We start from the raw sequence: 25,218 nt of genomic DNA on the forward strand, positions 1-25,218 counted from the left end.
TGTTACTTAAGATTATATTAAAAAGTTCATTTAAACATAATTATTATTAGTTGTATATATAATTTAAATTTTTTGCCATTTAATAAACCCTGCTGTTTAATTTACCTTAAAAAGATATTATAAAATAAAGTATGTTTTTTTCCCCCCACAAATTACTTCATGTTTGGTTTGGGGATCGAATAAGTAATAACATGTGAATACATTTAAAGATGTCTGTGTCAAAAGTAGACATAATTGCTGTCATGCCCATATGCTTGAAATTATTGCATCTTACTTTTTAGAAAAAAACAATTACTCTGTTTTTATAATTTTCCAGTTTTTTTTGTAAATGATGAACGCCTCAGGCTGTTCTTTGTAAGCACTTCTTTGTATTTGACGTGGTAGGGGAGGAAGGTTCCAACTTCTGTCTGAATAGATGGGTATAATTCAAAATACTGTACATTGCAGGTTTGGCAAGATTTCTGATAATATTAAGCACGTGAACCTGCCAAAATGGTAGCCAGTAGCCACATGTGGGTAATGATGCCAAAAACTCAGTCTCTGTGCACTGGTGCCGAATCAAATTTCAGAGACAGAGTTTTGAGTGAAGTAGAAAAGGATAGCTTTGTTGTTTTTGCCAGGCAAAAGGGGACACAGTAGGCTCCTCCCCTCGAAAACTGTGTGTCCCAACCCGGGAGGATTTGGTGAGGAGTTTTATAGCAATGGTTCAAAGATGGGGTTGCTGATAAGATTAGGGTGTGTGCAGGAACTGCACTCCTTTCATCTGGTCTCAGGTAATCTCTTGATGAACTTTTCTGGTTCCTTTAATCTGGCCTCAGGTGGTCTTCCGTGGAATGAAGAATCCTGACATCTTCCATTTGTTAGGGGTTTTAGATCTATAAAGAGCTTAAAGATATTGTTATGTGCATCCCTTGAAGAACCAGGATCCTGCCCCAAGGCTGCACTATTCTTTCTCGGCGGTTCTTCCCTTGTCTCTGCATCCCCTCCCTTCCCTGATTAGCAACTGTTTGAATCTGCCCTTTGGGACTCAGGGAAGATCATAGAACCTGGGGTCTGTTCCTTACAAACAAGGAACGGGGGACACAGAAAGGCTTCTGTGGCCAGGAGCCCCATAGGGTCCTGCTCGGTTTCAGTACTAAGGCCTGGAAATGTGGCTAGTGGGACTGAGGAACTGAATTTTAAACCTTACTTAATTTTAATTAAAGTTTAATTAAAGTTTATTTTTGGAAAAAAGGTAAGTATATTTCAAGTAACTTTAATATGTGAATCTACTTTTTCAAGTGTAAATTTAGTGAAACCTAAATACGCATCAGGTATTTCCAATGAAAATTCAGCATCCAAATAGAAATTTACACTATAGGTAAAATACACATCACAGTTTGAATTTAGTATGAAAAAAAAGTAATTCAAAATATCTCATTCATTTTATATTGAAGATATCGCATTAAACTGTCAACTGAAATAAAGAGGCAAAATGTAAAAGTTGTGAGTTAAGTTCTGTTCTGGGACCTTACTGAGGGCTATAGCCTAGGAGACAGCCTCTCGGATAGCTCTGAGGAACTGCTCCATAGAGGTCAGGGAGGAGCCAGGAATATATACGAACTTTTTTGCTGTGAAAAACATTTGTAGTCAAGCATGAAAAGGTTACTGCTAATCACAAAGAACAGACATCTCAATGATTTTAGTGCTTTTCTACGTTTGGGAAGATGTTAGAATCTCGGGGTCACTGAAATTTTTCCTTAGCTATGTTTCTTATTTTTCCAGGGGTCAGTTTATCCAAAGTACAGAATGCTTCCTGTTTTTCTCCTTCCTGAATTCCCCTCAGGGTGCACTGTCCGTGAGCCACTGCAGTGGCTAATGGCTGGAATCTTGTAGAAGTGGAATGGCAGGCAACATTTTTTTCTAAACACAACAAAATACATTATAAAAACAAATTTCAGCAATTTCTTCAAACATTTTAAAGAAGCGGCTACCATAAATGTAAAATTACATACGCGGCTCACATTTTGTTTCCAGTGGCCAGCAATGACCTAGACGGCGTGGCAAAGAGTAAAAGCCCCCCAAATGGTGGCTATCATTTGTGTGATAGGAATGGGAACGACATTCCTCTGTGAAGATTAACAGTGCTTAACAGTGAACGTTGAGAATTTATACAGTACCCCGTTGGTTTTTGTAAGCCCCTCAAGTTCTTTTTGCAACATGAAGAGCTAGAAAATCACAATTCTGGAGAAAAAAGAGGTAGCAGCTATTTTAAGGAGAGGTTTTAGATTCGTCACTTCAGGCTTGGTACCACGCTCAGAAATAGAAAACTGTGCCAAGTTTCCAGACTCCCATCTCGGTGCGTGCCCTATGGCAGCTCCCAGGACCTGCGGCCAAACCTGCGGTCTTTCCCGAAAACTTCTCAATTTCTTCCCAAAGGAGAAAGGCCTGAGTCTGCGAGGCTCCGGCGCCACCGACCTCCGCGCTCCGGGTGCCCAGTCCAGCCCCAAAGGCGGCTCGAACAGCACACTCGCGGAGGCGGGCGCGCCGCAGGAAAGCCCCAGGCCGATGCCGCCCGACGCCTGCAGGGAGCGGCGGCTGGACAGCGAGCCACCCGGGTAGGCGGCGGGCGGACCCAGAGCCGGAGACGCCAAGCGCCCGGCGCGCAGAGACCAGCTCAGGGATCAGCAGCCGGAGGCGGGCTCCACTCCCCTTTCGAATCCCGAACGGAGCTGATGACGAACACAGGGAGCGACGGACGTACACACGCCCCGCGCTCGCACGACAGTACCGTGCAGGGAGCGGGAGGGAGCCTCGGTCCGTCACCGGCGCGACCAGCGTTTCGCGTCCTCCACTCCCTGCGCTCCCGCCACTTCGGCAACCCGACACCCGCCTACCGCCTCCGTCCGAGGCCTCCGCCGCTGCGAGGCTCGCGGCTTCCCTCCTGTCTCTTTAAATGGTGGGGCCAATGGGCCGCCCCTGCAGCTGCTACCGGGGTGGCCCCGCGCGCCGCTATTGAGGGGCGAACCAAGATGGCGGCGGCTTTGGCTCTGTGAGGAAGACGGAAGAGGCGACGGAAGAGGCGGCGGCGGCAGCGGAAGAGGCGGCGGCGGCGGCAGCGGCGGAGGGAAAAGGACTCCCAGTAGCCAAGAGCGCTCGTGCGCCAGGGGGCTCTCGGAGTCTCCCGCGTAGTGGTGGCAGCTGCAGCAGGACCAGGCGCCGGTCGGCTTCGGACATTTGAAGCAGGGGAGCGGAGCGCAGTCCCCGGCTGCGGTGGCAGGGCCAGGTATAAGGAAGGAAAACATGGCGGCGGCGGCCTGAGGAGGCGGCGGCGGCGCGGGAAGCAGCTTCACGGAGATCATGGCGGAGGCGGGAGCAGGGCAGTGAACGGCGCCGCGAGTTCCTAGCGCGGCGGGGCGGGAGGCTGCGAAGCGCTGCGTGGCCCCCTCGGGGCGGCCGGCCTCGCCGGGCCTGGACAATAGCGCCGAGGAGCCGGAGGCGAGGAAAGGCGGGGGCCAGAGCTCAGGCCCGGCGGCGGGCCATGAGGGCGGCAGCGCGGCCCCGGGGCGGCCAGCGGCGGCAGTGAGGCCGGGGAGCCCTCCGCTCGTGGGCGTCCTCTCGCCTCGGCTCCCGCCTTCCCCGGACCCCCTTCCCGGGCGACTCCGGCGGGGCCTTTGCCCCGGCCCCCGGGCGGCACGATGACCGACACCCGGCGGCGGGTGAAGGTTTACACACTCAACGAGGACCGGCAGTGGGACGACCGGGGCACCGGGCATGTGTCGTCCGGCTACGTGGAGCGGCTGAAGGGCATGTCCCTGCTTGTCAGGGCCGAGAGTGACGGTGAGTGAACCCCTCGCGGCGGGACCCTCGCCTCGCCCGCGCCCCTGGGCCACCTGCCCGGTCCTGTGGGGCTAGCGGTCCTCTGCCTGAGAAGACGGAGGGAACGGAGGCGGCGGCTTGGGCCGCGGCGGCCGCCGCCTCGGGGGAGGACGGGCCCCCGGCCCCCCTGTCCTCCCGGAGCTGCCCGGAGAGCGCTCCAAGTGTTTCTTTCTCTGAGTGCCCCGTCGCACTTGTGCGGGCACGGGCGGAGCCAGGCGCGTCTGAGCGGTGCCGCCGGGGCGTGTGCAGAGGTCGGGGGCCTGGGAGCGGGAGCCCGGACCGTGCAGTTACTTTGCACAAGAGTGACCTTGAGAAAGCTACTGATCAAACCGATCTTCTGCCTTAGTTCAAGCGTCTGTAAAGCAGCCATGAAACTTTTCTCGGAGCTGAGAAAGTTCTTAGCTGTTTAACTTTTTGGAGCATAAACATTTTGTTGTGCTTTTCTTCTTCTTTTTTTTTTGTTTTTTAACGTATCATTGCTGCATCTTTCCGATCCTGTTGTAGGTTGGCAACCCTGGTTCTGGATCTGGCAACTCTGCACTCGGCAGAGGAAGTGCTTCTTTGCCGTGGGAAGAGAGATTTGTGTTCCCGCAGCGTTAGTTGTCTTTTTCATTAGAAGTGCAGAACTTTGTGTGTAGTTTCACTGGGTAAACGCCCTGCAAGTTTGGAATCATTTTATCCGAGCATTTTATCCGTTGCTTAAATGTATATTCATAATTTGGTTCAGCTAACAGGTGGGGAGAAGTTGGCAGAAACCTTTAAAACCTTTCGAATCTGCCCTAGGGATGCATGTGTTTCACATATTTTGAAACAGCCCTTCAAGTTCAAAGACCACGTTGATTGAAGATAAGTGTTTCACATTTTTAAAGACTTAACGCAGTTTAGGGATTGCCACTTCCTCCGGTGGCGTACTATGAATTTCCCTTAAAATGTTCACATCAAGTAAAACTTTTTTCAAAATAGTTCCTTCTGAATTTGAAAATCTGCCTTGTAACGATAGCCTATAATTTTATGGTAGCTAACTGAGTTTATTACGATTGTAGGTCTGTATCTAAATTACTACAAACTCATTTCAAGGACCTTTAATTGGACTTCCTACCCAGAACTCCAATTCCACGGAAAACAAATAAGACTCACCATTCTGTAATTGAAGACTGTAGGGACATTGCTTTTCAATTTGAATTGAAAGAAAAATGGTAACTTGGAGTATATTGCCCACAGATTACTTTATAAGCCTCCCCAAAATAACTTAAAACTGGAGAAAAATTATTTTTCCTTGGAGGCATTTAAAGGGTTTTGAACACATTGGGTAAATTTTTCTGAGGCCTATATTATTTGTCTCTTAAAATACAAGTTTGAATGTGAAGTGTTAGTGTACTTTTCTGTATGACTATCATATAGTAACCAACTATTCTAACTTCTATGTTTTTGCTTGTTTGGAAAACTTTTTACATAGTGACTTGGAAAGTATAGGCTTTATAGGTTCGGTTAATCGTGTAGATGTGAGATGAATTCTTTGAAACCTCATAATAATTTGAAATAAGACATACCTTCACATCACGTGTTTAATTGGACTCATTATACAAAGTCCTTTGTTTAAAGTATTTTTAAGCATTAAGTCTTAACGTCATATTGTCATAGGGAATCATACTCTTCTAACACAATAATATAGGAATCCGGGTTTTTCCCATTTTTATCTAATAGGGAAAGCTGAAATAAACTGACTGTCCCCTTGTTAAATTTATAAGTTGTTAGGAAAACTAAATCCAAAGAGTAGGCTTAGAAAATTCCAGGATACTTGTGAAATACTTTGTAAATAATCTTTAATTTGACGATTTATGGGGGTTTTTTTCCTAACAGGAAAACTCCAAATAGGAATAATAGTCAAAATTTATTGAGTGTCTACTGTGTGCCGGAGATTCTTCACTTGTATCCTCTGGTGTCCTCTTGGTGTAGGTACTGTTATTAGCCATATTTATAGATCAGGAAACTGAGGCTCAAAGAAGCTAAATAACTTAAAATCACATAGCTAGGTTAAAAAGCAAGGAAGATCAGTGTTCGAACTGAGGTGGGGGAGAGGTGTCAGGGATTGAATAAGACTTCTAGACTATGACTTGAAACTAGTATTATGAATTACTTAATTAACATCATTAACTGTTAATAGTGTGTTTTAAACCCCCATATTATTGTCTACTTGTATTTGCTGCTTTATACTTAGATTCAAGGTTCATTTCAAAGAAAATGAAAACAATTTTTAGCCTAAAGATATTTAAAATTATAGTTTATCTCCAAGCCACATGTGGGAGTTTTGTATTGGCTGCTAGCTTGGATTATCCATTATTGTGTGCTTCCCTCATTTTCCACTACAGGATAATTGAGAATTTTCTTTTTATTGCGATGAGCAAAATGGAAAGTTGTTTCTGGTTTTCCATAAAATGAGTCATTTATCTTGTTAGAGGAGCATATACACTTATCTAAAAATCAGGAACGAAATTTCTGAATGGAAGTATTTGTGTCTTCCCTGTTACAGGGCATAGCTGTCTGGGTAAGTATGCCCTTCCCCTCTGGAGCTGAGTGCTTGGCAAATCTGTAGCTCTCCTAGCCGTGGAGGAGAGATGTCCCACTAAGTTACTGAGCCCATTTTCTGGATTGCATGCTTATTCAGTAGGTTCCTACTGGCAGATATGTTGTAGGAACATATCTTTTTTTAAAAACGAAGGTAGATTACCTCGTTACCTCATAGCCATGTACCTGCAAAGTTCCATCCTCCAATAAAGATTACTTAGTATTGTTTTTTTTCTTCTCCCAGTTTATGCTGTCCCTGTTAGGTTGGTGAAGTGAGGGTAATGATGTCATCCTTTACTTACTCTCTCACTTTATGTTCAAATCATTGTACTTGTTTTCTCCGTTATTATTTTTACCACCTCCACCTGCCAATTTTAGAATTGATAAAGTAAAGAAATTGGAATTTCTCCACACACTGAAGGATGTCTTTGAACATAAAATCACGTCTATACTCTTTATTCTGGATTACTTTGCCAATCATCAAGAATAGTGTTCTTGGGGCTTCCCTGGTGGCGTAGTGGTTGAGAGTCCACCTGCTGATGCAGGGGACATGGGTTCGTGCCCCGGAGCGGCTGGGCCTGTGAGCCATGGCCGCTGAGCCTGCGCGTCCAGAGCCTGTGCTCCGCAACGGGAGAGGCCACAACAGTGAGAGGCCCGCGTACCGCCAAAAAAAAAAGAATAGTGTTCTTATATTTGGTTTTCACTTTAAGTTTTATGAAGTATATTTTACGTTTCATAATGATTTTAATTCTGACTTGTCTAGTCAAAGTTAAAAAGATTTCATTTTCATTGTTATTTGAGGCATGAAGAAATGAGACATGAGGAAATGTTTTGTTTAAGGTAGTGCTGCTAGCTAATGGTAAAAACTGGAATCCTGTGCTTCTTCCTCTTGGTAGAACTTGGTTGTAGGTAGATCTGCCTCTACTCCTACTATAAATAGAAAAGGAGGTCAACAGTTTGGGTAGGAGAGTCTGTTTTGTTTTGTTTTGGCTGCGGTGGTGAGAAATAAACAGATAGCATCAGCATTTTTTATGTTATTCTTATAAATCAGTAAGTAGTATATAATCTTGCATATAGTAAGCACTCCAAATTTAGCTACCAAGAAGAACCCAGTGTCAGTACTGGGAGAAATATTTCACTTTGAAAAGTTGATATAAATGTGCTTTTTTTCTCCTGTGTAGACCTACTTTGTGGAAAATTAATAGGCTTAGGATAACCAAACCCTTATTTTCATCTGTTGCATGTGATAGCTTTTGAAAGTTTGAGGGCCATTGGCTACACTGGGTATACCTGATGGGGTTGGAGTGTAGTGAAGGCTTGACACAGGGGTGGGACCTTTTAACATAATGCTACCAAGTTTTTTTTTTCCCCAAGCCTTCATTTTAGGTTTTAAATGCCATGTGTAATCTGTGGTCCACAAAATTGGGAGGGAGGGACCTGGAACACAGACCTGCTATAGGTTTGAAACATACACTAGTCTCTTATCATCATGAGATTTTGGACTTCCATTAATTCATTTTGATGGTGTTTTCTTTCTCCTAAGGAAGCATAGTACCTAAGCTCTTGCCCTTAGCTTTGACCGTTGATAATCTCAATATACTGGAAAAGCCAGTATATTGCCAGTAAGATTGAACTGTTTACTTAAGAGCAGCAGACCTGGAAGCTCTTCATTCTGAAATCCTTAAGTATTTATCCAAATCTGAACTGAGGTCAGGATCTAAGTTTCTTAACTGCAAACCAGATACTCCCGTATTACCCGAATCTGATTGATTGGTTGGTATTGAAAATAAAGCCATAAAATTATAGAAACTATAGTATTATCATTTCTCCAGTGAAGGGAATTGATATCTTCTGAACAAGTGAATTTTCCAGCTAAATTAAACTGTGTAAACAAGGTTAAAAAATCTCAACAATTTTCATGGAATATTTCCTAAATACTATATATTAGAAGGTTTTTCTTAGGCAGTCTAATGAGCCTGTGTTGGTTAGCCTTTTATTTGTAATGTGTTTCTGGATCATTGTTATCAGTACTAATTTTTCTACTATTCAAGATTATAGTGATGCCAGGGAAATGATATTCTGATCATGCTGTTAAAGAAAAGTATTGAGTGCTGGTTATGTGGTAGGTTCTGGGGTAGGCGCTTTAATATAAAATTTCAGTTAATATTCAAAAGCAACCCTAAGAGGTATTATTTTTTTCTAACCATAAGTCTTGGTGCATTGATTCTTTGATTGGATAGTTCTGGGGTCTTTTTTTCCTGTACCCAGCCAGAAATCTAGACTTTTTTTTTTTTCCAATGTAAAATCTTTCCATTATAAAAGATTTGCATGAATTTAGTGTATGAGTATGTTTGTTAGAACTAGGAATCAAACAAGCTGTCTGCTGGCTGGATCTATACTACAGGCACTAGTTTTAAGTTCTCCGATTTCAACTCTTCAGATGAGACTTCATTCTGCATGTACTAACTACCCTCCCCCATCCCTGGAGGTGTTTGTTTTGTTTTGATAGGGGTGTATTGGGGGTTTGCAGCAGGATACTAGAAAAGTTCAAGAGGAACCAAGATGTGAAGTAGTAGGGAGGGAACGTTTTTAATGACCTAATTGTTTATACCCATAATTGTACTGTTTGTTTTATTGTCACTTTTTCTTGCTATCAGTCTATGACAGCTTTACCTGTAGTTGTCTTGGTGATGTTATGAGTGGCATTTCCCCTTCTTTACCATTGTCCCCCCATTTCCTGAGTGTACAGATCTCCTTGTTATCAGTATATTTGGGGCCTCTGTTTGTGTCAGGATATACAGATCTATCTCATCTAAAACTAGCGTAGTATTCCACTGTATATATTGAATTCACACAGTACAGTGTTGGTGGCATAGAGTAACATTTCTCAGATTTTTTCCCTCAGGATACCTTTATAGTACTAAAATTGAGGATCCCTAATAGCTTTTGTTTATGTTTAAATAAAAAATATCTTTTGATATTTAGCATATTAGAAATTAAAACAAGACTTTAAAAATCTTTTCTAAAGCAAGAATTCAGTGACAAGAATGTCACTGTTTTACAGTTTTACAAATCTCTTTATAATGTCTGGTTCAATTTTTTTTTAAGTGTTCTTTTCTGCTTCTGCATTCAATCTGTTGCACTATCAGTGTAGACACTGTGAGAAAAATAAGAATGAAAATGGCAAATAATCTCTTAGTAATATTATGAAAATAGTTTTGATTTTTCTAGGCCTCTTGAGATCCCCACACTCTCCAGCTGGCTCATACATTGTTTCTAGTTTTTTTTTGCCTTTACAAACACTGCTAATGACATCTGTATTCATATACTTGGCACCTGTATGAGAGTGTAGGATAATTTCCTAGGATTGTTGGACCAAAGAGTAGTATGTGTTTAGAAGCTTTGTAGATAAAGGCAAATGACCCTCCAAAAGGGTTGTGCTGATGTTCAGTTTGGGTAATAGTAAATGAGAATTAAGGACCCTCTTTATTTTTTGAAGAAGTATATGTGCAAATATGGCCTTGCACGCCTGTCAGAATCTTGGGGATGGACTCTGACAAGCATTTGCTGTGCAGGAGTATTTAGTTCACCTGAGCGTGGCTGATTTTGCTAGTGGTCTGAATGATAGATTCTGCAGTGACAAACTTAATTACATGTATTGATGCATTCCCCTTAGCTACATCAATCTCTCGATTTTTGTGTTTCCATATTTCCTTCCCAGTCATTCAGGTGGGAAGTGGGAAGACCTTTCTCAAGTCTTGATGTTGGGGTTTGCTATGTAGGCTTGTCTTTCTCTTGTCTGTGTGAGTGTCTTTCTCAGATGTGTGAGGAGATGGTGTCATGGTGGGGGGTGGGGGTGAGAATGAATTCCTCTTGGAGGTTAAAGGCATCTATTTCATTGGATAGGATGAATGTGTTCCTCAAATAAATTGGGGTGGGGGGCTGTTTTACGTATGTGTTTCAGTTACTAAGATATACTGGGTCTACCCATTATCAAAAGCATTGTGTTCCCCTTAATGAGAACTTTACCTCCCTTGATGTCATTTAAGGTCTCCTATTAAGGAACATTTTCCTCATTTCTCCCCTTGTTATCTCTGCTACCATGATAAATGCCTCACACCTATAGTTGAACTCTACATCCCCTTCCATACCCACTTATTACTGGGATGGAACTACTGTTCCCAGTACTGTAGCTGTAGCAATTGATAACAAATAAACTTGTTGGGGGGAAGGATTGTGTAAATGCATATTAACACTCAGCTGGATCTTTTTCAGTTGATTGGATAAGTGCTTATAATTTTATTCAGTAGAAACTATGAGATGGGAGTGGGGAACCTAATAGATGGACTAGGAATAAAACTAGAAATGTGTCTTTTCATTATTATCTTACTTAGCCCCCCAGTTAAAAGGCTGTTTCCCATATTCCAGCCTCTACAGCCTACTGACATCTTGGGGAACATGGTATTTGGGGACCAGAGCTGGACTTCCTAAAGTTATATCTTAGACTAAAACCATTGGATATGGCTGAAATGGTTTCAGGAGAGATGCTTCCCCCTGACATCTTGAATGGCCCAGGAAAAAGAAAAACTTACCAGAAGCTTCTAGTATGTGCTTATTCTTGTTTTCACCAGCATTTCGGAAGGGAACACTTCATACTTTGAATTTGTGATTGATTTTTCCTTTTTAGTCATCCTAACACTGTAACACTACCGAGTTTTGAAACAAATGCAAAAAAAAAAAAAGGCAAAAAAACTTGTACTCAAAAAATAATAGTTGGTGTTGGTGTTTTGTTTTAGCAGTTGCCAAGTCAGGTGTGTGGGGTTTTTTGTTTTATTTTTAAATTATTTATTTTTGGCTGTGTTGGGTCTTCGTTGGAGTGTGCGTGCTTCTTATTGCCATGGCTTCTCTTGTTGCAGAGCACGGGCTCTAGAGCGCAGGCTCAGTAGTTGTGGCGCACGGGCTTAGTTGCTCTGCAGCATGTGGGATCTTCCCGGGCCAGGAATTGAACCTGTATCACCTGCATTGGCAGGCAGATTCTTAACCACTGCACCACCAGGGAAGTCCCAGGTGTGTGTTTCTTGAAATCACAACTTGAAGTGATAGCTCCAGCCCCTATGCTGTGTGTCATTTTACCCCTTCTCTTAAACTTAAAAAAAAAAAAAAAAAAAACTTTTAAAGTATAATACATCAAAAAGGTACACAAATCTTAAGTATTCAGCTTCATGAATTTTTCACAAAATAACCAGCACAAAGACGAAGAAACAACATAACCAGCACTCCGGAAACCTGCTTCACGTCTCTCTTCAGTCACTATCTCTCCCCTTCCCCTCAACAACCTAACTTCTAACACCATAGATTAATTTTTGCCACTTTTTGAACTTCATGTAAATGGACTTATGGTATATACTTTTGTCTGAGGCTTCTTTCATTTATGTTTGTAAGGTTCATATACATTTTTGCATTTACATATATTTGGTTCATGCATTAACATTGCTGTATGATATTCCATTGTATGAATATTTACACTTTAGCTTTTTTTTAACAGAATTCACATGCCATCTCATTCAAAGTGTATATAGTTCCGTATTGTCTAGTATATTCACAGCGTTATGCAACCATCACCACAATGAGAGACCATTTTGTCCTCTAAAAGAAATCGTGTACCCATTAGCAATCACTACCCATTTGTTCCCCCTTCCTCGCAGTCCTAAACAGCCACTAATCTACAAATCCTCTAAATTTGCAAATTCTGGACCATTCATATAAATGCAGTCCTAAAACATGTGGTTCTTTGTAACTGGCTTCTTTAACTTACGTTTTCAAGGTTCAGTTACAGCATGGATCAGAACTTCATATCTTTGTATAGCCGAATAGTCTTTCGTTTTATTTACCCATTCATCAGTTTTTGGACATTTGGATTGTTTCCACTTTTTTGCTGTGTGTACACAAATTTGTGTGGGCAAATGTTTTTGTTTCTCTTGTATGTACCTAGGAGTGGAATTGCCCGTAACTCTCTTTTTGAGGAACTGCCAAATTTTTCCAAAGTGGATGCCTTTTTATATACCTACAAGAAAAATGTATGAGGGTTCCAATTTCTCCACATGGTTGCCAGCTCACGTCATTGTGTGTCTTCGATTATAGGCTTCCTAGCTGGTGTAAAATGGTTATCTTTTTGTGGTTTTGGTTCGCATTTCCCTAATGACTAAAGGTGGTGAGCTTCTTTTCATGTTTATTTTCCATTTGTATATCTTCTTTGGAGAAATATCTACTCGGATCCATTGCCCATTTTTAAATTGGGTTATCTTTTTATTATTGAGTTGTAAGAGTTCTGGATGCAAGTCCCTTATCAGATATATGATTTCCAAATAATTTTGCACATTCTGTGGGTTCTTTTCACATTCTTAATGGTATTGTTTGTAGCATTTTTTATTTTTGTTTTTAATTTTGATTATGTCCAGTTACCATCATTTATCAATGATGTCTGATTTTTTTCCTTTGTGCTTTTGTGCAGTTTGACTTTTAAGGTGGCATTACTTACTTAGTTTGGTTCTATGACATTAGATCTCTTGCATCTTCTGAAATATGTTATAAAGTAATCCATTTGTTTCACTCTATTATTTATGTAGTTTTCTGCGGATTGATTGTTTTTTGAGGACATGATATATTTCAAAGTAGGGTTTTTGGAATGTATTTTCTCATAGAAACATGTTTTGAATATGATTATATGCCATGACTCATCTTTTAAAAGTTTGATCCATAATGTACTTGACATACTTTGTGATTTCATTGGGAAATAATAGGGTGCAATTTTTGTTCTAGTAATTAAACAACAAACAGTGAAAGAATATTTACAGAGATAGTTGGAAATTTTAATACTTTTAAGGGACTCTAGACATTGAGTTCGTTTGCTTGCTGCTTTTTCTTCTTATAAATATATCACTAGACAGCTCTTAGTAATTACCGAAATAAAAATTCGTTGATTGTGCATAAAGAAAATTAAGGGGCACTGGAAAATTTATTTTGATTATTGTGGCAAAAGTTGGAAAAATGGGAAGAAGAGTAATCAGGCTTCCTCCAGAATGTGAGAATATTTGTCTGAACCTCAGTGAGCCAAAAATAGTAAAAAGAAAAGAGCTTAAAGAAATGGGGTGTTGGGAGTACAGGTGGAGAAAATAGGGAGACTGTTTAGTTACCTTAAGTACAGAAAGGGTAAGAGACAGATTTTGGGTTAAGCAGTTCACCTGTGCTATACACTGGAAAGATTCAAGTAAAGTGGGAAGCTTTCTTGTGCACAAGGTGTTTGCAAATTAAGTCACTGCAGCTTGGCAAATGCTGGTATTTTACTATATATATTCAATATCACTGAGCATCATTACCAGCCCATGGTAGTGAATGATCAGTAAATTACTAACACGGGGCAGTATCATAAACTTAGTAAACAAATTTTAACATAAAGGCAAAACTAGTCAAATTTGGAAATGTTAAGAGTGCCCTTTTCTCAAGTGTCTAGCCACTATTTGGAATGGATAAAGCAACTGTTTAATGTAATATGAGAAGAGTTGAAAGCTTTGGATGAGAGACAGCTGCAGAGGAAATGCTTTTTCTCAAGTATTTTGGGTCAGAACTTGGCTTTAAACTGGAATTGGTTGAGGAGGGGAGAGGTATACATTTAGTCTTAAAATTTGCTTTTTGTGGAGACATACAGATGGCCAACAGGCACATGAAAAGATGCTCAACATTGCTAATTATTAGAGAAATGCAAATAAAAACTACAATGAGGTACCACCTCACAGCAGTCAGAATGGCCATGATTAAAAAGTCTACAAATAACAAATGCTGGAGAGGATGTGGAGAAAAGGGAACCCTCCTGCACTGTTGGTGGGAATGTAAATTGATACAGCCACTATGGAAGACAGTATGGAGGTTCCTTAAAAAACTAAAAACAGAGTTGCCATATGATCCTGCAATCCCACTCCTGGGCATATAGCTGCAGAAAACTAATTTGAAAGGATACATGCCCCCCAGTGTGCATAGCAGCACTGTTTACAATAGCCAAGACATGGAAACAACCTGTCCATCGACCGGTGAATGTATAAAGATGTGGTACCTGTGTACAATGGAATACTACTCAGCTGTAAAAAAAAGAGTGAAACAATGCCATTTGCAGCAACATGGATTGACCTAGAGATTATCATACTAAGTGAAGTAAGTCCGACAGAGAAAGACAAATACCATATGATATCACTTATATGTGGAATCTAAAATATGACACAAATGAACTTATCTATGAAACAAACAGACTAACAGATATAGAGAACAGACTTGTGGTTGCCAAGGGGGAGATGGGGTAGGGGAGGGAATGCGGGAATGGATTGGGAGTTTGGGGTTAGCAGGTACAAACTATTACATACAGAATGGATAAACAACAAGGTCCTACTGTATAGCACAGGGAACTATATTCAGTATCCTGTGATTAAACCATAATGGAAAAGAATATGAAAAATGTGTGTGTGTGTGTGTGTATATATATATATATATATGTATAACTGAATCACTTGGTTGTACAGTAGAAATTTAACACAACATTGTAAATCAACTATACTTAAATAAAATTTTTTATTATTATTTTGCTCTTTGTCACAAAGCAGTAGTTATTTTCTAATACCTTGAGTCTTACGATACTGCCGGGGAAAAACAGAAATGTGCAAATTAGCTTATTCTGAGAAGTAAATTGATAATTTGAAGGTGGAGAAGTGTGATTTCTGTATTAAACAGAAATATAAGACTTTCTGAAGGTGAATCATAATGTGGGGATGTACTTGGGCAATGGATCATATCCTTGATGTTTTCAGACTTTTACCAGTGAATTCTTATTTTCAGTCTTGAGAGAGACCAGATTTTATTTATAATGCTTATTTGCATGTTTTAAGTTATTTCTCTAATAATACTGTATATTAGAGATTTAATCCCAGATCATCTGGCTTCACACTGTGCTGTTTCACTACCTTCTGCTGCCCAGGAGTTGTTAGATTTCTCTTACCATCTAGTGCTCGCTCTTTAGATGATCGTGTCTGTTTTGTTAAAAGTAAACATGTATAAAGCAAGCATTTCTTAGGTTACAGGCTATTATATTTAAATTTGTATTGTTTTAAAATAATGTTTCCTCAACTGAAGTTGTATGTGCATCAGTCCTTCAAAAAAGGAAATGTGTGTGTATGTAAGGGAATATAATTTTGCTGCTTTACAGTTACATAATGGAATGTGTTTGTTTTTTCTTTTTCCTCTTTCCTAGGTTCTCTACTTTTAGAGTCCAAAATAAATCCTAATACTGCATACCAGAAACAACAGGTAAAATTTTGAAGATGTTCTTTATCTTGCATATTATCCTCTCGATTTGGTGATTAAATGAAAATTTGCCATCTGATTCCTTACAATGAAAATTTTGGAGTAGATTATAAGATGCTTTGCCAGTCTAATTCTAAAATCCAGTTCTACCAATCTCTGTATATATAAAGCAGTCATTTTAAATTAAAGAAAAACTTGCTTCAAGTTAAGCTAAGTTCTAGATATTTGACTAACTGAGCCTTATTCTCAAAAGTTAAAACCTAAAACGACACAGTTTCCTTGTTTCTACCTAAAGAGAATTTAAAAAGTGACCACTGATGGAATAATCAGCTACTAACACAACTAAATGGTAGAAACTCCTTCCTTCACTGTTGTAAATGCTAGTGCAGGAGGAACATTCATATCTCTATACAGCAACTCAGTATAAATACGAATCTGATTTCTTATATAGCCTGACTGGGACCTTATAATGATGTAAGTTTTTTAAGAACTTTCAATTTGAGTACACTCTCTTTCTTGTACCCTTCTGATGCAAGAGATATCTGAAAGTAAATCTCTCACTTAATACTTGCAAGCACTGTCATCAAAATTGGTATTTATTTCAGAATATACCCATGTAGATAATACTGAGTGCTTTACAAAGCCAATGAAATCAGTATCAGTTCCCTCACTGCCCTGAAGATGCAGATATAAAATAACTTAAAATACACTACCAACACATTTATATTACTTTATAAATATATAAATATATAACTTTATAAATTATAAAGTGCTTTGCTTCATCATTGACTATTAAAATACTACTAGAGGCAAGTTAGTTTTATTTTGCACATAAGATGATGCCTAAAGATTGTGGCTTGCTTGAGGTCACACAGATAGTACCTAGGAAATCGGATATTTACTCCTAAATTTATATAACGGTGATTTATTTGTCCAACAGGTATTGGTACAATATGAAATATTTTCTTGATGGTTCAGTGGTCTGTTAAATACACTTTGTTGCATTTGGTGTTCTTAAGAAAACCCTCAGGTTAGATTGCAATGGCTGGAGACTAGAGTATTTGGTTTTGATATTCTATACATAAATTAACGTTTTGAGTTTTCAGTCAGCTGAAGAGTAAAAGCACATCCTAAGAAAAAGAAAAGATCAAGTCTCTTTTGAGGATGAATGAACAAATCTATATGTCTTAACCTATAGGCTGTTGGATGATAAGCAAGCAGGATGATTTGGTGAAAATTAGGCTCTTCAAGGAAAACAGAAGAGTAATTCCTAAAAATTTTCAAACTTATGAATTTGTCAAATGGATAACTAAGAGCGTATTTCTATCTGTGCCCTGATTTAAGCCTCCAAATGATTCTGAATATACATTGTAACAGAGTTGTTGCTTACAATTGTCTTAAACTTACCTTATGTGATAGTGGTTTTAGACTTCTTCCAATAGATCTTACCTTATTACTGGTTTTCAAAACAGTATGATCCCATTTATTTAAAGACGAAACTGAGGCCAACTGACTAATTTCTGACATGTTGATCTTACAATGTTAATGTAAATTATTTTGAGCTGGAACAGCTACTCAGTCACTGGAACAGATTGCTTGCCTGGGATCTATGATCTCTTGAAGTTCTTGAAGATAATAAAAAGGGGTCTTTGAGCTCTTTTTTAGAATTCTGAGTAAGATTTGCGGATTTATCCTCTTAGTAATGCTGCACAGCCTAATCAGAGGATTGTTTATTTACTTCTGGCTGGCATCACTTTAGTTCAGTAAGAGACTATTGGTCTCATGATTGACAGTTAAATAATTGAACAGAGTAAATATGCAATTTAGCAGACAAATTTTTAAACATGGGATCCATTTGTGTACAATAAGTGGTGTCCTTACGAGGTACTGAAAAGTATTAGAAATTACATAGATCTTTTAAGATACCTTAAAATATAGTCATGTTTCCTCCTCAATACAGGAGCTTTTATCATTTCAGTAGATGCTCAGCCAGCCTTGGCTTGGCTCCTTTCAGTTACTTATTAGATTAAATTATTTTTCTTTATATTGTGTTCACATCTAATTTCTACTCCTAATTCGTCTCTTTGGACCAGTTTGAAAAAGGCTACATGGTAGCTGTTACATTAGGCTTCGTTTTCAAATGTAACTCTCCCTAGTGCCATTCACAAATTCTTAATGTGATTCATAGATCCCTCTGGAAGGCTCTTTTTTGAAATGGTTAATTGCTGTGAAACAGTGTATGTGTTTATTTATAGTCAGTAATTTCAAAAAGATACCTTAGACCCTATAAATATACCATGCATATTGTAGAATACAGACTATTTGTACTACAGGAAATATAAAGTGGTCTCGGTATTATAATTGTAGTGTCTTGCTGAGATTACATCTTAGTAAAAACTGTTGAACTGTTTATTAAACTATCATTAAAAAAACAAAAATTGGTATGAAATGAATAAAAGGGTGGTAGGTGGTAGGAGCATCTTGCTTCTTGAACTTTGGTGAAAGTTAAAAAACCTCTGTCCAGGTAAATGCTCACGTTACAAATTTAGCCAATAATTTCAAGGGCGTCATGGGCCTCAAGTGCCCCAGGTAAAGAACACCTGATACTGAAAGTTAGAGAGGAGGAGGAGCAGCTATGTTTATTAATCACATCCTCCTGACATGCCCTTGCTACTGAATACTCAGGACTTCCTCTTTGAGCGTTTTGACTAGAGCATAAAATGTAACTTAATGTGCAAGCAAAGGATTGATATAATGTTTAGTTTGTATCTTTTGATATATTTAGATTATGTGCTCAATTTGTAGTGCTTTTCATATATTGGTTCAACTTCTCCTTAAGGAGAATGTTTTCATTTTATAGATTGGATAAAGTGAAGTGCAAAAAGGCATTGGAAATTACAGACATCAGTGTTACAAAAAGTAAAAATGAGTACCGTTCTCAATTCCCTATTGCTTTGTTCATTTGCCTTATACTTTGAAGTAGTTTGTGATAATATATGTTAATCATTCAGACTTCTTTTCTCTCAAGGACACTTTGATTGTGTGGTCTGAAGCAGAAAATTATGACTTGGCCCTTAGCTTTCAAGAAAAAGCTGGATGTGATGAAATTTGGGAGAAAATATGTCAGGTAATTTTAAAAATCAGAAAATCAACATGCTTTCTTTTTAAGCATTTTGTTTTTTGCTGTGCTTTATGCTAATGCCCCAAATTTTAAATAGAGACACATTTCATATAGATCTTCTAAATTCACTGCTGTCTGTGAAAAAGCTTGATTTATAGGAAAGTACAGTTTATTGACATTAATCTACCCAGCCCAGACCTTTTCTGAACTCCAGAGTTTTATATCCAGCTGCTTTTGAGAGCTCCTCCATGAGTGCTAACTAGCATCTCAAATTTAATAGTCTAAGACTGAACGTAATCTCACCGAGATTTGTTCATTCTCCTAGCTATCTCTCTCATCTCAGTAAATGCCACCCAGTTGCTGAAGCCAGAAACGTGTTTATCCTTCCTTCATCTTCTATATCCATTCAGTCCCTCAATTGTAAGTCTTAAATGCATTCACTTATCTTCATTTTCATTGCTGTTAGTTTACTAAGCCACCATCATTGCTTGCCTGGTTCATTGCTTTCATTCCCAAATCTGTACCACAGCTGGAGTGATCTTTTTAAAAATGCAAGTCTGATCGTGTTACCCCTTGTTCAGTAACTTCTTATGGCTCTTGACTGTCTCTTCAGTGTCATCATGCATGTTCTCAATTGATTCTGGAATTCCTTAATGGTTCTAGTACCTCAGTCTAGTGATAAAATCTCCACAGTCTTTTGAGAATGGTCATTTTTTATGCGCTCTGATGGCTAAAGCCACTGGTTCTTGTTATGGACTTATTTAGACCATTACATCCTAAGGATGCTTTCTCTATCTTCATGTTTATTTTATCTGGAGAATAAATAACTTTCAGGAGATTCTTTAATTCATTGGTTCTCAAGGTGTGGTCCTCAGACCAGCAGGATGAGCATGACCTGGGATCTGTTAGAAATGCAAATTCTGAGACCCCCATCCCAGATCTGCTGAATCAGAAACTATGAGTAGGTACCAGTAATTCTATTTTAACAAGCCCTCTAAGTCAGATTTTCTCTGTAAAGGGCAAGATGGTAAATATTTTAGGGTTTGTGGACCATACAGTTTAACAGCTATTCTGTTCTGCTGTTGTACTGTGAAAGTAGCTATAGATAACACATAAATAAATGGACATCGTTCTCTTCCAGTAAAATTTTATTTACAAAAACAAGTGGTGGTCCAGGTTTGGCTCGTTTGTCAACGCCTGCTTCAGGTGATTCTGATGCAGCCTGAAGTTTAAGAGCCACTGACTTAGGAGAAGCCACAGTGCTCTTGAGGCACAGTTTCTCCTTAACTTGCAGGATTTATTTCTGCTATATAATTCTACTTAGCTGTGTTTTTCATAAATTAACCTGCCTGTTAAGCTGTCCCTTTCCTTCTCTTAACATGTGAAAAGCTAACATGTTTTTATGCTTTCTTCATGTTTTCTTTGCTTTCCGTCTCATACAGTTGTTTTTACAGCATGTTCCTCTAGATTTTTGTCATGTGGAGTTCTTCCATAGAAAGAGAAGAGATTAATGAGCTCAGGGTGGTGCTGAAAGCACCCGTTATTAAGAAAAATCTTGTTCTCTTTCACCTTTCTAAGATGAACAGTCCCACCTTGGACACAATCTTTTATTGGGTCAATATTTAACTCAGACCTGGACTCAATCTGTTAACCGTCATGCCTGGCTCTCCTTTAAAATTGTTGGGGCTTTATTATGCTTCTCCTTAGTCTGTAACACCATAAATTTTTCCGTCATTTTCTCTTGGGGCACAAGTAGTAGTACTTGTATACTTTGCTCTACAATAACTTTCCTGGGAATCACTGCCTACTTTGTTGTTCCTTTCTGATCTTCCCCTCCCAACTTTTACATAGTTTATGTTCAAGATGTCATTTCTCAATGACTCTTATGATCCTGGCTGTACTTCTCAATTAATTTCTGGATCCTGGCTTATTTTAGGGAATTTACTGTATTTTGTTCTCTGAGATCTTATGTTTCTCTATTTCTTGAACTCATCATTTTTTTATCTAGAAACAACTAAAAAATCTCCACATTATCTAGTACTCTCCTTGATAGCAGTTATGTCTGGGTGCATCTCTTTTTCCTTTTTATATCTTTATGATCTTCACATTCTCCTTTGCTTCATATCTGTCCAGATTGACTTCTGAGATTTATCCTTTCTCATAAGGAAAGCTCTCTCTTCTAGCTTAGTCTACTTTCCTTTTTAAATTTTCATTCTTCTATTGCTTCTCTTCTGAAAGTAAGACTGAAACATGTTTGTCAGATTATTACAGTTTCACCATGTTTCCCTGAGAAGATCAAATTCCTAAACACAGGTCTTTTTGATTACCTGTTCAGCCTTCGTATTTGCAAATTAACTCCAGAAGATGGCATTTTTCATTATAATAAGGGCTCTCATCCCTTATCATTGGTTTTGTAAACAAACCCCTACCATTTTTCTATAGGTAGAGCCATAGCTTGAATACTAGGAGTCTAAAGCTGTGATGAGATCTTACGTAATTTAAAAAAATCCAGGGCCAACTTGAGACCATGCCAGGTAAAAGCTGTGAATGTGCCTAGCCTCCTTTTAGTGGTGCTGCCCACTGGGTTAAGGTCAAGACGGTATTGCCTTGCAGCATTTTTCTAGACTTAGTCCAGGACTTCTTCCCTTCTAGTATCCATCAACATCTCTTAACCATGCTAAGCAATTTAAGTTTGTTGGTCATTTCATATAAGGCCTAAGTTTTCCATCCCTTTGCCATTCATCTTGGCCTTTTGGGCTGGTTTAGTGGCAGTGTCTCAAATTACAGGGCCAAGATAGCAAAACTCATTTCATTCCAAAATACGTCTTTGACCTTTTGTAAAAATTTTCTTTTACCTTAAAATGTATTTAATTGTGAAGACGTATAAGTTATCTTTTTATAATTAGAGCCTCTACACTGACATACAGTTGGGGTTTATGACAAACTTTAGAGCTTCTAGGGGATCATGAGAGGTATAGGTTTGGGTGTGTAGAAAGGAGAACTTCCATGGTTTGGTTACTTAACTTTAAGCAGGTATTCCTAGGGGATAGCTCTGCTACACATAGGTTGCAGTTACTTTTTATGTGGTTTTATTTTTGTGTGGGTGCACTTGTTTCCCACTCAGTTTTTCTTAATCATCATTTTGGGCTACCAACCAGCGTTTTCATACCAAATCAGTGACCTACTTTGGTCCAAAGCCAATTTGTAAATGCTCTTGGCCCTTGGTTTCTAAATTAACTGATATTAAATATTTTTCTTATTGCTTACAATTATATATTTTTTCTATGGTCACAGTATTTGTTTGAATTTTACTTAAACTTTGAAGAGTTTTGTGGCTCTACCAGAGCACAGTGCTAGGAGTGTCTCTGAGATTTGCCCTGGTCTGCTGGAAAAGAGGCCATGGATATAAAACGTGAGTGGATGTTTTACCACTCTATATGTTATGCGTCTGCAGGGCACTGTAAGTCACAGTCACAGTTAGTTTAGTGGATCTTTAGAATGTTTCCGTTGCTGGCAAACCTTGTACTTACAAGAAAGCTTATTCCATTTCTGAACTTTGAACTTCCTTCCTTAAAATCGAAAGTGTATGTTATTTGTAGAAATGTGTAGAAATGTGTTCAGGAAAGTAGGCAATTGTGTCGAGCTTTGTTTTTTTTTAACATCTTTATTGGAATATAAATTGCTTTACAATGGTGTGTTAGTTTCTGCTGTATCACAAAGTGAATCAGCTATACATATATCCCCATATCCCCTCCCTCTTGCATCTCGCTCCCACCCTACCTATCCCACCCCTCTAGGTGGTCACAAAGCACCGGTGTCAAGTTTGAAGACTTAAAGTTTGTCTAGTCTTAAACTTGAAAATTACCATTAATAGTTTTCTTATAACATCTCTTGTATCTAAGAATACCATTTAGATTTGCTTTGATTATACTTTGTCAGCTATCATAAATCTTGTTTACTAGGTTCAAGGAAAGGACCCATCAGTGGACATCACTCAGGACCTTGTAGATGAGTCTGAAGAGGAGCGTTTTGATGATATGTCATCGCCAGGTTTAGAATTGCCATCTTGTGAATTAAGTCGCCTTGAGGAAATTGCAGAACTTGTGGCATCATCTTTACCTTCCCCCCTGCGTCGTGAAAAACTTGCACTAGCACTGGAAAATGAGGGTTACATTAAAAAGCTCTTAGAGCTTTTTCATGTGTGTGAGGATTTGGAAAATATTGAAGGACTGCACCACTTGTATGAAATTATCAAAGGCATCTTCCTCTTGAATCGAACTGCTCTTTTTGAAGTTATGTTCTCTGAGGAATGTATAATGGACGTCATTGGATGCTTAGAATATGATCCTGCTTTATCACAACCACGAAAACATAGGGAATTTCTAACAAAAACAGCCAAGTTTAAAGAAGTGATTCCCATATCAGATCCTGAGCTGAAACAAAAAATTCATCAGACATACCGAGTTCAGTATATACAAGACATGGTTCTACCTACCCCTTCAGTCTTTGAAGAAAATATGTTATCAACACTTCACTCTTTTATCTTTTTCAATAAGGTAGAAATTGTTGGTATGTTACAGGTGAGTTAGATCATTCTTTTTTTTCCTACTTAAAAAGATACTGATTGCCTTCAGCAGAAATAATTTTCTGTTCCTTTTAGGCACACAAATTGAATTTTTAATTTTTGTCTAAAGGTATGTATTTTGGTGATATTACAAGAGATTATAATATATAATACTGTGGGACCAGAAGGTTGTGTTGGATTAGGGGTGATAAATGTAATTTAAAAAAAAAAATCTAGCTTGAAGAAATAGGAAAAGGATCTTAATGAAACACTTGAATGTGGAATTTTAGGGATATTAATCTATCAGTTATGCATAAAACAGAATAGATTGGAAGAGGAAAGAAAAATAAAAGAGAAGCCAAGAAATATGTCATTAAATATAGAATACAAATTCTATAGCATTTATACAACTCCCAGGTAATTATTTATTAGAGGTACAGCAGATGTTGGCAAGTTATAGCTGCATGTCTCCCTACCAAGAGGCATGCTTTTGTAATGGATGAGAGTGTGGGGAGGTTAGGCTAGAGTATGAGTTTCAGCTCTGCCTGTCACTTAATAGCTATGTGGCTTGGGCAACTTTCTTAATCTCTTAAAGCTTCAGCTTCCTGATCTTAAGGTTGGTGATATTAGTACCTACCCTATAAGGTCATCTGAAGATTAGATCAGATGCATGCCTATAAAGCACTGAACATGATACAAGACTCCTGAGTATTATTTTAAAGTATCTATTAATAATTGCCTATTAAACTCCAGATTTTCTTTTTAGAGTATGCCCAGTCTCTCGGGTGTGGTGTGTTAGGGTGCTTGCATCAGAACTGTCTAGGATGCATCCTGGATTCTGCACATAGCACACAATCCAAATGTCTGAGCTGGCCGGTAATCTGCATTTGTAACACCCCCAAAGTCAGAGAATCTCTCAGTAATTTATCCCATGGTGCATGAATTAGTCTAGTCCAGTTGAAATATGTTTGCATAGTGCAAAGATTTGTGAGTTGCACACTTCCTGTGTGTTTTGTTTCTTCATGCTCAAGATGTTGTAACAATAACAGCTGTGTGATATGATTTGAAAGCTATTGTAAGACCTTACCTCAGATCTACAAATAAAATAATTATTTGAAACCTGGATTTGAATTTAAGAAAGAGGCAAATAAATGTCAGTTAGAGCTGCTTGGTAGCACATGTTATGAGTAAAACAGTAAATTTAATTTTTGTCTATTCCTTTTTAGAAAATTGCTGTATTTTCAGTGACCCTGGTTTTATCACCTTTATATATATATATATTTATATATATATATATATATATATGAATTTAGATAGAAAAGTCAATTTTACCAAAACTGCTTTCCTGAAGCTAGTGATAAGTCCAGTTCACGTTGATTAATTTGACATGTTTTCCATTCATTTAAGACAGACAAATAACATAGGCAGTACAGTCTGGTAAGTACAACAGTATTCCTTGACATAGTGTATTGTGATTGATAATGGAAGAAGAAGGGTGTTCTGGTACCAATTTTCATTTGTTCTTTGCTAAGGAACTAGTTTTTGCTAGCTACCTAATAGATCCTCTGTTCTGGTCTAGTTCTGATTTCTGGTCTCCTTGGATAGTCCTAAGCACTGCTGGTCCCTTTCTTCAGCTCCACATGGTTCTCATTTTGTTATATAGGGATTTGTCACTTCTTTGTTTTCTTGGTCTTCAGACCTGTAAAATGCCAGTTTTACTCATTAAGTATGAATAATTTCAAGTTGTTAAGTCTTTGTTTCCCTA

The 25,218-nt window shown here is 38.8% G+C and overlaps 1 protein-coding gene across 2 annotated transcripts in view; it reads left to right on the plus strand.

Moving 5' to 3' along the window:
- The first annotated feature begins 3,605 nt into the window (after nt 1–3,605).
- The window catches only part of PPP4R3A (protein phosphatase 4 regulatory subunit 3A), a 37,950-nt gene continuing 16,337 nt past the window's right edge, over nt 3,606–25,218 (plus strand). For both annotated transcript variants that reach the window (XM_082648640.1, XM_082648641.1), the window contains exons 1-4: nt 3,606–3,819; nt 15,716–15,771; nt 18,797–18,895; nt 22,852–23,469. In XM_082648640.1, coding sequence (XP_082504766.1) covers nt 3,678–3,819; nt 15,716–15,771; nt 18,797–18,895; nt 22,852–23,469 — 915 coding nt within the window. In that variant the 5' untranslated portion in view covers nt 3,606–3,677. The remainder of the gene's footprint in view (nt 3,820–15,715; nt 15,772–18,796; nt 18,896–22,851; nt 23,470–25,218) is intronic.

This window comes from Grampus griseus, assembly GCF_964374135.1.
Source record: "Grampus griseus genome assembly, chromosome: 2".
Classification (NCBI taxonomy): Eukaryota; Metazoa; Chordata; class Mammalia; order Artiodactyla; family Delphinidae; genus Grampus; species Grampus griseus.